The sequence below is a fragment of the Planococcus citri genome, chromosome 1, assembly GCF_950023065.1.
Source record: "Planococcus citri chromosome 1, ihPlaCitr1.1, whole genome shotgun sequence".
Taxonomy (NCBI): Eukaryota; Metazoa; Arthropoda; class Insecta; order Hemiptera; family Pseudococcidae; genus Planococcus; species Planococcus citri.
The window spans coordinates 67,749,039-67,765,109 of NC_088677.1; the positions used below are offsets into that span (position 1 = coordinate 67,749,039).

At 33.3% G+C, this 16,071-nt stretch overlaps 2 protein-coding genes across 2 annotated transcripts; one reads left to right on the forward strand and one right to left on the reverse strand.

Moving 5' to 3' along the window:
- Positions 1–106: 106 nt before the first annotated feature.
- LOC135833492 (uncharacterized) lies at positions 107–6,705 on the reverse strand. Its single transcript, XM_065347354.1, has 14 exons — positions 6,534–6,705; positions 6,225–6,466; positions 5,812–6,147; positions 4,875–5,733; positions 4,610–4,788; positions 4,303–4,533; positions 3,957–4,225; positions 3,611–3,865; positions 3,364–3,527; positions 3,063–3,292; positions 2,746–2,973; positions 781–1,043; positions 595–706; positions 107–509 (listed from the first exon to the last, which is right to left on the reverse strand). Exons 1-14 carry the CDS (start codon positions 6,547–6,549, stop codon positions 354–356), a joined length of 3,540 nt encoding a protein of 1,179 aa, XP_065203426.1. The 5' UTR covers positions 6,550–6,705; the 3' UTR covers positions 107–353.
- Positions 6,706–9,760: 3,055 nt separating this feature from the next.
- LOC135833493 (uncharacterized) lies at positions 9,761–13,098 on the forward strand. Its single transcript, XM_065347355.1, has 2 exons — positions 9,761–10,948; positions 11,275–13,098. Exon 2 carries the CDS (start codon positions 11,288–11,290, stop codon positions 12,449–12,451), a length of 1,164 nt encoding a protein of 387 aa, XP_065203427.1. The 5' UTR covers positions 9,761–10,948; positions 11,275–11,287; the 3' UTR covers positions 12,452–13,098.
- Positions 13,099–16,071: the final 2,973 nt, after the last annotated feature.

Here is a 16,071-nt window from a genome sequence, read left to right on the forward strand (position 1 = left end):
AGTCAGGTAATCAAAATTGTAATGCCCATAGAATTACACGAACACGTAAAGGTGTACTTCTAATTGGAAAATTCCTTTTCCGGAGAATTTGAATATAATAATGACATTCCTGACAAAACAGTTTATTAATAGGATTATTCGTTGTTTGACAAAACAGAAATTAGAAATCGGTTCGAGAACATTTCTCAATTCATTCATTCAAAAATTAACCAACAACTTTTCTTTTCAATTTAGAATAGGAATAGGAGTACTTATTACAAAAACGAACGATAATATTATGAATATGATCACTACAAAAAAAAATCCACGTAAAAAAAACTTCAAAATTTGGAACACAAAATCACATAACAATATTACACTTTACCGGTAAACTTATAGTACTTATTATAATCGGAGTACAACTGTTGAAATAACTTCTGAGCTACTGGAGACAGAGCGGAGGATAGAAAATGCTGCACGTACACGTCGCTTATACCGATCCAACAACTGACAACGTTTTTCAAATGCATCTATTCGGTTAAAAATGAATTTTAGCGACTAATTCTGGTACATATTTATTTGTCATTTGACGATGTAAATGTAAAAATCACTTACTTTGACATCTTCTTCGATACTGTGATGAGCAAACACTTCGATGAAATCTCCCACAGCACTGATTGAAGTTTTCGTAAAGTCTTTTTTATTCTTATACAATACGTCAGTCAATCTGTAAAATTAAATTAATATCGTTAAATCGAATTGTTTTTTGTGAGCATAGAATTATCTCGAATTACAACTTACTTTTCCAATTTATGGGCAGCGCAGACCAACGTTTGAATGTTTCTGCAACTTTCGGTGGATCTTTTGGCCGTTTCGATGAATAAATTTTTATAACAAAGGTAGAAAGTTGGAATTCGATCCAGTACAAGGGGCATTCGAACTTTACATATGCTGAATAGTAATTCTATAGCTTCAACTAGTAACTCATCTTCGGTGCTTTTTACGTTGACAGCGAATGAAATTAACTCGAAACAAAGATCGATCATGGCGTAACGAATTCCGAACTGGAAGCAAATTAAATTCAGATTAAATGATTGATAGTGTATGGAGCAACATACTACAAAGGAGTTTAATAAACAAGACATTTTCTCAGATGTAGGAAATATTTTACAGATCTAAATTTTTAATTTTTAAAGAAAATTAGAAAACGAAAAAAAATTTAAGCGATTTAGGCAATTTTAGTAAAAAAAACTGATATATTTGGAAATTTTTGAAAAACGCAAGATATTTTGAGAAAGTAAGCAAAAAAGCTGGACTTTTCAACAATTTGGGAAAAAAGTGAGACTTTTTAGTTAATTTTGATAAAAAAATGAGATTTTTGACAATTTTTGACAATTTTGGAAAAAAATGGATTTCTTTACAATTTTGGGAAAAAATAAATAAATTTTGGATAATTTTGGCTAAAAACAGGATTTTTGGGCAATTTGGTAAAAATGCTCAACTTTTTGGCAGCTGGGGCAAAAAGGCTAAATTTTTGGGGATTTTGACGATACAAGCAGAATTTTTGGTAATTTTTTTGCAATTTTGGCAATAAAACAGGATTTTTTGCCATGTTTGAAAAAAAAACAGAATTTTTGGCGATTGTGGCAACTTTGGCAATAAATCACAATTTTCTCCCACGTATAGAAAAAATCAGAATGTTTTAAAACTTTTGCAAAATACTTATTTTCGGCAATTTTTGCAAAAAAAGTTGTATTTTTTAATATTTCTGGTGAAAAATCGAGGTAATTTGGTACAATTATTAAAACAGCAAATTTTTCAATTTTTTGACAACTTTGTCAAAAAAAAAGATCTTAAGTACGGTGGTTTGGACAAAAAAAAACAAAAGAATAAATTTTCACGTGATTTTGACAAAAAAGCAGAATTTTTTCATTTATTGACAATCTCAGCAAAAAAATTGACTTTTGTAAGAATTTAGGAAACAAAATAAAGTTTTTTGTCATTTTTGGCAAAAAATAAATTTTTTCATTTTTTGGCAACTTTGGCAAAAAAGCTGAATTTTTGACAAAAAAGAGCCAGATTTCAATTTTTACCAAAAAACAAGATTTATTTTTTTTGGCAACTTTAACAAAATAAGTAAATTTTTGACAATTTTCCAAAAAAGGGAAAAATTTTCAATAATTTTCAAAGAACTGAACTGTTTTCCAATTTTGCCAAAAAAAAAACAGTTTTGTTCGATATTTGACAACTTTGAAAAAAACGACCATTTTGAAAACGAATTAAAACTTTTTAGTAATTTAACCAAAAAGCCGTTTCTTTTGCCATTTTTTGGCAAGTTTGAAAAAAAAAGTATTGTGAGTAACTTTAATAAAAAAGCCAGATTTGCGGCAATTTTCAGCAAAAAAAGCTGAAGTTCAGGTGATTTTGACAAAAAAGCAGGATTTATTACATATCTCAGTAATTTTGGCAAAAAAGCTAGATTTTTTTAGAATGTTGGCAAACATGGCAAAATATGTCATTTTTAACAAAAAAACAATTTTTTTCCCACTTTGGCTTAAAAAAAAAACTTTTCAACTTTTTTGGCAGCTTTGGCAAAAAAATGGGATTCTTGATAGATGAAAAAAAAAAACTTTTAAAGAAAGCTGCGAAAGATGGGACAAAAATAACAAAAATAGGTAAAACGTAAACTTTGCGGGAAAAAAGTATCTAGGAGCAGGAAGTGATATAATTGAAATAGAATAGAAAGACAATTTTTCATTAGCTTACTTTTTTATTCTGAATAACGTCGGTAAATATCTTCATGAATCCTTTTGTGACCGGCAAAATGGATAATAGATCATCTTTATCGTCAGTCGATATATACTTTTGAACAAGACGACATGCTTTGGCTAATATACGTTGTTTAACTTGCTGATTCTTCTCTTTCATAGCCAATCGCAAATAACGATTCAATTTGGATATATTTCCCACCGTCGGCTCTGATAATTGGTCCTCCTTTAATCGTAGAAACATAATCACATTAAAATTATTTCAAAAATTAAAACTCAAGTCTTAAGTCACATAGAACAATTAATTTTACTTACGTAACCGCTCACATCCAAACTAATCGATTCCTCTTGGAGGTCTACTACTTCCATTCTATCTGCGATCGAATCATCAGAAGCAATGACGCTTTCGAAGGTAACTCCACTCATTTTACATAAACATTCCATAACAGGTTGACAACACGAGGTGCCTCTAACACCGCGATAAATCCAGACTAGTTCTTCGTTAATACTCAATGTTTCTGCTACGATAACGTCTTGGGAAAAATCTGCTCGAAAAAATATACGCTCGCGATCAGTATCAAATTTCGTAATTATTTCAAAACGATCGATTACTTACTTAGCAATAATCTACAAGAACTGTCCAAACATTTCTCTAAATCTGCATTCTTGGGTTTCAATTTGATGAGATTTTTCACCAACGATAACGTTAAATAGAACAGCACCGATTTATTCTCTTTCGAAAGGTAAGCAGTTGATAGTGAATTCAATAGAATCAAGTTCCTGTAAAAATTGACGATGAAAAATTAAACCAAAATTATTTTTTGTAAACGAAAAATTCATATTTGAGCACAAATTCAAAGTACTTTTCGATGGAAACTTCGAACGATTCATCAACGTATTCGAAATCTTTCGATATCAAGGAGCATATTTCGTCTAGGGCCGTTTTAACAGCTACAGTCGCCTCGGTTTTATTCTCGTCGTCGTTTTCGCTCTCAGTTTGGAGCATTTTTTCGAAATCAATGATGTGCAGAATTCGTTTCGGTTCTTTCAATCCGCAAGCGGCGAATTGTTTACTGATACTGCGGAATGACCAGCACAACAAAGATAACACCAGAGGCCTGTCGAGTAGTAAAATCACACGATTAATAATAATCCGAAGATTTCGATGTATTTTTTCGACTGATTCGCATAACAGAAAAGTTGAATTACTTGGTTTCCTGAATATCTTCACTGATCGAGGATAAATCTTCAACTTCGTTCATCTCATAGTAAGTCACTAACGACTTGGCCATTTTAAAAACGTCAATAGGTTTGAGTAAATGAGCGAATTCTCCAGCATGCTGTGTCAGCCATTTACCATCGGCGTTGTCTTTGAGATAATTCGCGCAGACGGTTGCTGGTCCTTCGTCTATATAAGGTCCTTCGGTTTCATCTTCCAAATATGGCAAAGCGTGGATTTTTTGTAAAATTAAGTCATTCTGTAATTACATAGAAGGATTATTTTTAGAAAATATTGCAAAATGGTTTTGTTAATCGAGAAGGATTTTTTTCTTACCAGTAATTTTAGACAGTTTTCATCTCCGAAATTTTTCACTCGTTGGGCGATCAATCCCCAATGAAAATCGGTCAAATACGGATGCAAATAAACCAAGTTTGTCGCAGATTTTCCATAATTTCCGGCTTGTTTAGGAACTCTTCGTCGAGATGATTCGTACGCCATGAATACCATTTGCATTTCACCCCATGTATAACAAGTGTGTAAATATGACTCCATTAGTTTCGCATCCTGTTGAGAAAAAAATAAATTGAATCACGTGTATTTAAAGTAATTATCACTTCGGTGAAATTTTCCAACAACTTACGTGTTCCTTAGATATCAAAGCTTTGCCAAATTCATTCAATAATGCTGATAAGTTATTCATCAATTCTTCGAATTTACTTTGAACAAGATCTGGAACCGAATGATCGACGATTCTTGTACCGGAAATGAATCTCGAAATGAGGTAAGTAACGACATCGAATAACAACGCTAGTCTAGGATCTACAACAAACGAATCAAATCGTATCGTGAATACTTTCTATAATTATTAATTAGAAATACATCTCAAGTATTACTTTTCTACTCACCAACACGTTTACTTTTATCTGATTTCAATTTAGCGATACAGTCCTTTTCTAAATGATACAACAGAGTATTAAGTAACGCTACATTTTGCACAGTGCTCGGTAAATTAGTAATAGCTGACTGAATCTTGATGAAAATTTGCTGAGGTAGAATGTCGAACTTATCAGGAACAGAAGACTCGTCAAAATCGTCCAAATTTTCATTCATTGTGACCAGTAAAGCAGAAATTAACTTATGCATACGACTCAATTTGATATAAACGTTTAAGACATCGATACAAAGATCCGAATACAACGAGATTACCGCCGGATCTGATTTCTTCACCATCATCACGTTCTCAGCGAACTTTTTTATACAGTACTCGATAGCATGAGGATTACAATTCAATATACATTTAAGCAATCGTAACGTTGGCACGTCTACGGAATCGTCCACATTATCCAACACTTCATCGACCAGCACATTGAGCCAATCAGCTAACGTGAAAGTAGCTACGTTCGAATCCAACGGTAAATCGTGCTCGATTATTTTCTCTATCAAACCAGTCGCAACGGAAATACTTTTCGAATCGAGAACAATTTCTTTGGATGTTCGAGTACCGAATGGATACGGAGATATATTAACGAACTGGTTTAAAGCAACGAATACTTTGAATTTGGAATTATTATTCGAGTTGCTCATCAAGTATCCGGACATCAGCAAGGAATACGATAGAGATAATAATTCATCGGTTAAACGATCCGGGTAACTTCGAAGTTTATCAGTTATATCAACGACATATTGGTTACGATCTGATGGATCCCGATCTCCAGCGATGTATTTGGTGAACGCGTTTCTAAACTCGGAATCGGTGAACAAAACCTGAAATTAAAATACGACGTTGATTTAATATCGATCAAACGAAAATCAATCTGTACATTTACGTAAAAGTCTACGAACTTGGTAGAAGCAATTTTTGATGGCAGGAACAAGACTACCATTATTAGCAGCTATAACAGCTAAACATTTGATTAGATGATTGAAAAATAGTATCTTTAAATCGTGATTGTACAAGGCGTTATTTTTCACGTTCAAAATGCAATCCACAACGGTCCGATGGATCTCATTGATAAGCTCGGTTTCTAAACTCGAACCGGTAATCGAATTCACAACGAAAACTACGACATCTGCCATTTTCTGTAAATTGTGTACGAAGTATCGCGAAAAATGCACGCTTTTCATCAACTCCAGACAGCATTCCATCGAATTTCTTCTACACTGGGATTTTGTCAATATCTAAAGTGAAAAACAAAGCACAGAAGATTAAAACATGCGACACAAGTCGTAAAGTAGTAAAGCAAAAACCATCTTACCGAAATAATCGAATCGGAAAGATGCGGGTGTAACCAGACATCACTAGCATTGGTAATACAATTTTTCAACGTCGAATGTACATCGTCTTGGTTTTCTTCATTAGATAGTAAATTTTGCAACCATTGTAACGTGATTTCTTTATTCTTAAGGGAATTTAGTTCGACTACGGTGAACACTCGAGAAGCGATTTGTAATCGATTGGCCAACGGAGATTGTTCATTTTGAAGAATATCTAATAATTCTGGAACAATATGAACGATTTTTACTAAACCGGTAATCTCGTGCGAAAGATAGTTAAAGGTACTTACGTTGTTTGGACGTCATCTTCTTAGAGTTATACAAATTGTAACATTGAGAATTTAATTTTCAGATGATCATTCTAACCACATTTACATTACTTTAATTACGAAATACTTGGTTTGGAATAAAAAATGATAAACGATCAAGCACATTCATGAAACTTGTCACATGTTTTGATACGCAAAACATTACGTCATGTAATGAAATGACGTCATACAGGCCATACTCATGATAAACCAATCAAATTTCGATAAAATCGATAATCAAATTCAAAAAATCGATAGTAATAATTTTTGAAAATTAATTTTTTTTTTAATTTTTTTATTATTTTGATTTTCTTTTGTTGCGAACTTGTGATTGCGAATGAATTGAATCTCAGAATCTGTCTGTAAAACTGTAAATCATTTTTTAAATAGAAATTAAAAAATTCAAAGTGAAAATTAGCTGCTTTTATAATCTATTTACGCATGAATCTAATAATTTAAATCCTAAAATAAAATTTCAATTTGTGAAAAATAAAAATTTCTTTTGAACTTCGTGATTTTTGAAAAAATTATCCACACTGAGAAATTCCAAAGGTACTCATTATTTGAATGTTTGAAGCTTTCAAAAATTCAAAAAGGAAAATTACATTTTTTAAAAAGTCGTCATTTAATTTGGCAAAATTGATATTTTTTTTCTCATATTGGTGGGCAAATTTTTGATTGCACTTGCACCTCCCTAAAAAAACCTCTATATAGTTTCGTCAGTTTCGTCCTTGCCTCCTTCTCTCGGAATATTTTGTAAAGAAGGTGTCCTGTCCTTGTCCAGTTTGTGAGTCCTAGTCAGGGTTGTTGTGAGCCGGATCATTTTCTGCAGTAGGAATCATGATCCGTGATCCGGATCATTATACCACAACGATTCGTGATCTATAATCCGATTCAAAATTTTCCGCAGATCATTTTTTCACGGATCATTTTTTTTCACCAGTAATGCTGCATTGCTGCATGTTTTTGCTTTGAAAATTCGATTTTATTAAAAATTAATGGAGTTGAACTCAATTTGTTGGATTTTGACCTAATGATAACGAATAATTGGTTTTTCGCTGGGATGCTTAATTTTTGATTTTTTGACGAAAAACTAAAACTTTTTGAAATTATTTTTTGAAAAATTTGCAAACTGAGTTTCATAAAAATCGATCTGGAGACGAAAGGACACTACCTACGAAAAAATTACACACGACCAAAATTGTAGAGAATTAAATTTCCAATCGACACCATGTCATTAGTTTTTTTCTAGGATGCTTAGTTTTTGATTTATTGACGAAAAACTAAAACTTTTTCTTTTTGAAATGTGAAAATTTCATTTTTCAATTTCTGCAAATTTGCAAGCTGAGGCTGACTTTTTTCCACCCCTGTATACCTAATGTGTTATTGCAATTTTTTGAAAATAAAATGGAGACTACTTCGTTTTTCACGTTTTTGTTCAATCTTTGATTAAAAAAAAACAATTTAGTACCTTATTATACAATTTCCTTGAAATGATCCGAAAAATTATCCGTGAAACTTGATGCAGATCATTTTTTTCTGGAGTGATTCGTGATTCGTGATCTGGATCACAATTTCCCGGGAGATCTTTGATCCGTGATCCGGATCACAAATTTCTCAATGATTCATGATCCGTGATTCAGATCAAATCTCCGTGATCCGCAACAACCCTGGTCTCAGTGACCAAATTGAAAATTTGAATTCGATCACGGATAATAAGTACGAGTAGGTCATTGAATTTAAAAATGAGCAAAATCACAATATACCCAATTAGTACTAGGTAGGTGGGCAATATAGGTACGAAAAACGAAATGTCTGCAGAATTTTTACAGTATTTAAGAAGGTAGTCAAAAAACTTCGGTAACGGAAAGACTTTGAATATACCTACTTAGGTATTACTCGCATCTTAAAACCAGATTTGGAGCAACCTATCGACCTTTGATTTTTGTCGAATTTTTGAAAATGGTGAAAATCATCATTGGCACATTGAGTTTTAGGAAAAAAAAATTACACAACAATATGAAAATTTTGAGATTTCCAAACTTGTGAAAAAATTTCACAATCTCATGTCTCCTTATAGTTGAATAAAAAAAGTACCTACTGAAATACTTAGATACTTGATCTCACCGACCTCGGTTTAATAAAAATCAAACATGCGACGCCACATTTTCAAATTTTCAAAATTTTTCGAATCGATTTCTTCTGTAAAAAATAGATACTCGTACCTACCTAGGTACGGAAATTTCAGCTGCGCAATTAATTTTTCGATTTTTGGCAAAGTTTTGAAAACTTCAAATTGTGACAATTTTTGGCAGTTGGTGTCTTCTTTTATTTTTTGAAACAAATGTAAAAATGATCAAAATAAGTCCTGAGAAAAAATGGGTATTAACTCCCAGTTTGTGGGTCTCAGTGACCAAATTGAAAATTTGAATTTGATCGCGGACAATAACTAAATTGAAAAATTAGCAAAATTTGATTAGAAAAGGTTTGTAGTTTTTACAGTAATGGTTAGTAGATAACCCGGTCTCCGAAGGTGAGGCTGTAATAAACCGTCTCACATAGGAGAAAAGCTGCAGTTTTGAAATTATATGCCCTTAGGTACTTATTTTGAAACGATTTGAAATACTTCCGGTATAGAAATAAAATTTAGTAAGTTTCTTAAACTGTCCAGAAACCGTTTTAAAGTTTTGAACCATATTTAATATTTTGAAATGAGTTTTAAATCTTTGTTTAAGTAGGTATATTGATTACATTTTCAGAACAATCTACAAACCATCTGAAAACCATTTCATAACAGTTTTGTAATTTTCGAAAATTCACAGAGAAGAAAAGCTGTAATTTTGAAATCACATTTTGAAACGATTGTCGATTTGAAACATTTCTGGTGTTAAAATGATTTCTAGTACGTTTTGAACATATTTGATTTTTAAATGATTTGAGACACTCTAACGTATTATTTGAAATCTTTCTTTAACTAAATACATGATTAGTACGTTTCAAAACCATCTATCTACATACAAATCGTTTCATAGCATTATTTATTTAGGTAGAGGTACGGGTAGGTACCTAAGAATAAGATTCCTCCTTCAATTTTCTAGATAGGTGACACATTCGTCCGATATGTTTTAAATGAAACCTATTCGCAAAAAATAACTTACTATTGATCTATGTGCTGGAAAACATAAAACAATCATCCCTTCCACTAGTTCAATACCACCTATAGTAAAAGGCCTGAGCGCTGAATCGTTATCACCTTCTGACGTCACCACTAGTAGATGGCTCGATTGTGTTTACCATTTGAATTTTAACTTTAACGTACATTTAATGGCGAGTTCGTGAAATAGAGTAAAACTTTCGTTAAAAACGTTATTAAAATGATGACATTTTAATTAATATTCGTTCTAAAATGTGGTGTAGGGATGAGATATTGTTGTTTTCAACTACTGGTGGTGTTGGATTACTTTATTTTTGTACAAAAGTGAATTTTTCGCGATCTGTTTGTGTTGTGACATTGTGTGATTCGGATGTGTAGATATCTTGTGAAGTGCATAAAAATGAAAACTGATGTGTATTAGTGCCTGTGTTTTACTGGAATAACATCGCAGTGAAATGAATAGTGAACCATATAATCTAAAATGCGTTTTAAATCTGCATTGTGAATACAACCATCCAACTACAATGGATGGATAAGGTTATCTAATCAAGAATCAAGAAACCATCAACATCTCAAACCAATTAGATGATTTTAGTGGGATTTTGACAAGATTCGACGATTATTTAATTATATTTCACCAGTGAGTGTTGTAATATCCGCCAAAAGGTATAATTTTGTCAAGTTTATGTATAACTTTCATCTTTAATGTTGAAAAACAGTGTTGTTTATAACCTAATTTCTTCATTTTTTTTCATTAAAATCATTCCTACATGATCATAAATTCATTATTCATGTAGATAAAATATGAAAAATAAAATTTTCGCAGGATTTAATTCGTTTGAGTGCATTTTTCATTCAATTCTATAGTGTATTATGATATGTTAGATACGTAAGTACTACCAAGTAGCGATGACGTCACAAAACAGCGCTCAGGCCTTTTACTATAGGTGGTATTGACTAGTTCCACTTCAACTACGATAATCAATTCCCTGAATCTCAAACAAAAAGATAGGTCTGGTAGAGTAGTACTTGGCCTCTCTTTCATCATATTTTGTAAGCTTACAATGAAATCAGTCTCCAGTCTCTTTTCTACGTCAGTTTTAGTTTGATGTTATCGTGAATTCATATTCATATTGTTGAATGATGATACATGTTTTGTTTTAATAACTGCCAATACATATAGCTATAATTCTGTTGTGATTATTGACAGATCAAAGAACTGAATTGTGAAGCCTTGATTCAAGTAAGTTAATGGGTTAACATACGTATATGTAATTGGAAATAATAATAATCTTTAGGGCTATTTAGTGCTAATACATTATGGAAGTTCAAATACATATTGAAAAAAACATTTTACCAAACAAATTTTACAGATTTCCTTCGTGATATATTGTATATAGCCTAATGTACATACATACGTATGACAAAAATTTATAGAAGTTGTGCTTGAATACGATTTCTTTTGCTGGTTCTACTCTAATTTCCCACTTATTTACAGCTCTAAATTTTATGCATCCCTTTTTTCGTATTTGAAATAGGTACTTATACCTACGTTTGTTTACATTTCAGGAGCATTACGACAATGGACAACGAGCAGAGTGCACCTTCAGTCTGCGACGCGAATTCTTCAAATAACGAATTCGAAGAATTGTCTATTGAAGAATTATCCAAAAAGTTCAACTACCAATACAAAACTTTCTGGGACAAAATACCCAAAGCAAAGGTAGTCATCCAAGATCAGTCAACAATTGTAACAGCCAGTAAAGATCTAGTTGCCGGGTTGTTTTTGAAGAAGAAATGTAACGAGATCTTATCGCTAGCTTTGGACTTGGCGTTTTACGTGGTCGTGAAACGCACATCGACCGCAGATACTTTTATTTACGATGCAGTATCGACGTTTGTATCTTCACTGACGAACGATGAAAAAGCTCAAGCTGAGGTAGTTGTCATCCTCGAGCCTAAAGGATGGTACGACCAATGGGTTAGCAAAACATCTGCAGCTGCAACGACAAACGCCCTGGAAAAAAAATTTCTGGTTCTATTCAGCGAACTTGAAAAAAATAAGAACATAGCTTTTCTCGGACCGTGGTTGGCTACAGTTCTTCTCAGATTGGAAAAACGTCCATCTTCCGTTGCTAACAAAATTATCAAACTTTATCAGCATAAGAATATTATGCAAGGCGGTTTTTACGTGGATGAAAAATCTTTCCAAGCAGTGGAAGCTCTGTTGAAGAGGTTTACGAAAGTTTCTCTCGATAAACAGAAGAGAAATGCTCTTTATCGAGCTATGATTGAAATTTGCCGCAAGGAGAAATCCGATCGTGTGATTCGAGGAATCTGGGATTTCACTTCTCTGCAAAGCATGTTTCGCAGCGGAATGACACTGGTATCGTTAATCGACACTTTTCATCAGAAGGAAAAATTTTTAAAATTGTCAGAAATTATAGAGATTCTGGGAACCTCTGATACAATGAAATCTTGGGAAACTTATCTCCACTTCCGCAGTTTTTTAAGCAGTTTATCGGACGAAGAAGAGCAATACTATACGTATTATGCTCGAGAATTCGAGTCGAACGTTTTCGAAAACTTATCGTACACTAAGAATATGAAACTATGCAATTATTTTGCTGTATTGGATGATATATCCAAGCTACAAAGACGCTTCACTGTATCCGATTTCGGACCAAGCTACTGTAGAGGGAGAAATATATTCATACCTCCTTACTGGGAGAAAAATATTACATAATTACACAACCTGATGCGAATATCCGGGCCGCGATTCCTTATCTCAGGGGTGGATTAGCCCTTATCATGACGTAATTATTAACCAATAATAGAGAAGGAACGCGCGCACCATTCCCCCACTTTATCCCCACCAGATTTTATATATTTCTACCCTGAGCTCTGCTAGTTTTCACCCTCACAAATCAGTCTTCATATTACTGCCGTCCTGCCTGGTTCTCCCTTGGACTACCTTGGTTGAACTGGCAGGACTGGGCCTGGATTGTCCATCAATATTATTTCATCATATTGATTCTATTTATTAATTCTATTAATTTGGTGACATAAAACTAGCCAGGTATATGGAGCTCAGGGGCCACAGTGGGTCAGTGGTACTCTTTATTCCGAGTCTCATAAGATGATGGGATAGTATGTATACTAGCTGACTTGGTATACTATCTATTATTTGCACTGAAGTCAGGAAGAGGTTACTTCCGGAAGATCAAAACAACCTATTCTCGAGGTGTACTTAGGTACTCATTCCTTTTCCTTGTTTAAAGTAAAAACATTGTAAATTAACTGTCAAGATACCACACAAAGTAATTGCACAAAAAACCCCACAATAAACCATTGTAATAACGTTTCGTGACAATACAGAGTGTTTGAAGTTAATTTGACTTTCTTATTCACGTAAGTGTTGGATGCCTCATATACTTATAAATATCCAATGATAATATTACTTGTACAATGTCCCTCGAGGGGAGAAACATATAGGGCAAGGGTATAGCCTTAAACTATTGATTGAGCCTTAGAGCACACTTGTATGATAATATTTAGGGGCAGCCCCCCAATTGACACCTGCTGGGGACTGACCAAGTGTAGATAGGATTATTTTCTAGATTGACCCCATGGATACCTCCCTGAGGGTACTGGGCATATCAATCTAGACTAGACCTTTATATGTAACCATCCATATAACTGTAGTAAAATTCTACCGCTACATTTATGGCGCCCAACGTGGGGCACGAATACTGATTAATTAATATTAATTAACGTATTAATTAAGTCAACCCGCTCATTCGTATGCATTGCACTTCGCATAAATGAGCACCAAAGTCCTACAATTGCACTTAACTGTAGGTGTGGAAATAGTATGTAGCTCTAATTTGACTCGCTCTTGGAGCTGCCAACCATTTCTTCATACCCACCAAGACCTGTCTGTTAGGAAGGTCGAGGTCATATTTACGATACAATTGTTTTGGAATTGATTAATTATTTCTCCTATTATTTATTCATTGGTTCGTATGCGCAGACGAATTGATTTTTAGAGAAAGTTGCAGAAAAATTAGGATTTTCTGAACAGTCTGTATCCATGTATTTTTTGTTAACAACGCCCATAGAATTCGTTCTATGTATGTCAGCGATTAATTTACGAAAAATTCTGAGCATTTTACCATCAGATTTGCATTATTCAATCGAATTCGTTCTTCCGAGGGTATTAATCCAATTATGCAGATTCCATTAAATAACCCACAAATGGAATGCAAATATACCCCCTCGCATGTCTACAGTGATGAAAAATTACGAATCCGGATTAATATCTATCACTGTGTGACCTAACAACTCATCATGATCGATTAATTTACGCAAATCTACATGCTCACAAAAAATATTAATTTTATACTGCAAAAATTTACGAAATTCACGAAGTATTTTGCGTCAGGTGGACCTATACACCCCCTGGGGCAAATTATCACGAAGTATATAGACGAACCGCACTTCCGAATGCGTCATTTTCGTCATGTAGCAGTATAAAATATGGGTACTTACTTGGGCTAAAATCATTCATTTGAATTCGTTTCAAACCAGCCCAATATTATGTCCGAATACCCATTCCAGATTCGGATAATTACCCTAGACTTCGTTCCTATTTTTACTCTACTGAGAAGAAAAGTACGAACGATTTATTTATTAGAAAATTCATCTCATTTGCATATGAGATGGAATTTTTACAGTAAAGTTAAATGTTTTTGTGCACTGAGCATTTTCGGCACACAAAACAGGTACTGTCATCGATTATTAATTGACAGCTTGATTCAAAATATTCGCACCTGTAAATATTGTACATTTCGCGATTCAGAATATTATTGCATCATTCGTTCAATTTTTGACAAAAATTCCACTCTTATGCTAGTTCGAGAATGAAATTTTCTTATCTGAACCAGACATGTCGTACAGATAACGATGCTATTTTTAAACCCTTTCGCAAACCAACGCGGAAGTACCATTGTTATCCGACAATTACGCAAGTTGGCATTTGAACATGTCGTTATCTACCCTAATAGCGAGGTAACGTTCATGGGATAAAAATAGCCTGGGATTTCCAACATTATTGCACCATTTGTGGTGAATTTGATTAATTTTCAACCATTCGTTGCATGTTGCAGTAATAACCAGTTAAATATTACTATGGGGAAAAACCAACGACACCCTTATCAGTGGTTGAATTTATTTTTAGCCACAAGATAAGAATTTAACATCCCTTATCACGATGTTCCCATTGTATTAATTTTATTTAGATTTTCCCAACCAAGCTATTTTTAGCCAACTTGTCGAGGCCTGTGGCAAATATTGATTCGTTATCAACCCCAAACAGGAATGCAGACACCCCTATCTAAATATCTTCGTAATTTGCGAGCTATTTTTAGGCTGTCTAGACACCCTTATCTGAAAAGATAAGAATTTGTTCAGCTTTTAACACGAAAGGGTAAAATTATTGCATCATCCTGTGCACGAATCAACATCCCCCACTCCCTAAAAATCACGACACACCCTTGTTTGCGGCTCGGATTTAAGCTGAAAGTACATGAGCAGTTAGCTAGACCAGTTAATTTGTCTTTAACCCTTGATTCGTTCACACCTAGCTCTCTGTTACCATAAACTGCTCATTACTATTGATTCAGTTCATTTGTTTGGACTTAGAATTATTTCACCATCATACAGCAAACATTGATTGGGACTCAACCCCCTTCGATCCTGAATATTATTTGAATAAAGGCTTAACCACTAAATAAATTCAATTTGTTATTTGCGTATTATTTCGACTATTCATCCGAGAAAATATTTCTTCGAAATATACGATTTTTTGGAGTTTTGATGTGAATATTTGCCACATATCAGATAACATTATTCCGGTAAGTACTGCTATTGGTATTTTGCATCGTTTATACTTACGACATAATCCTGGAAAATAAATAAAACATTAATTTGTATTTATTTAATTAATGTGGATATTATTCTGGACTTATTTACGCATACCTGCACAGATAGTTTTCTTCTTCACTGCGATAATATTGGGAGTATTATATCTCACGGAACTATTTGAACGATTTTTTAGTGCATTTTTCTCCGGAAATCTATCTGAAACATTTTACAATAGTAGTTATTTATTACTATTCATAACAACCAAACTATTTATAATTTGGTATTTTATTCGTTTCAATCGTCGTAATATCGAATAATTCCTGACAATACTCCAGTTATAATTAATTTATTTACGTAATTAATTAATTAAATCGCAAATATGAGTAAAGAAGACATCTATGGTACCCATAATGGGAATCCAAGTAAGAATGGTTCCAGACC

What these genes read in the sequence shown, in the direction of transcription:
- LOC135833492 (XM_065347354.1), bottom strand. An exon ending in AGATAAAAGTAAACGTGTTG is followed by an intron (nt 4,789 to 4,874) that starts GTGAGTAGAAAA and finishes CGTTTGTTGTAG; the next exon opens with ATCCTAGACTAGCGTTGTTA. An exon ending in TTCTTGTAGATTATTGCTAA is followed by an intron (nt 3,293 to 3,363) that starts GTAAGTAATCGA and finishes TTTTTCGAGCAG; the next exon opens with ATTTTTCCCAAGACGTTATC.
- LOC135833493 (XM_065347355.1), top strand. Translation starts at nt 11,288, where the DNA reads ATGGACAACGAGCAGAGTGCACCTTCAGTCTGCGACGCGAATTCTTCA.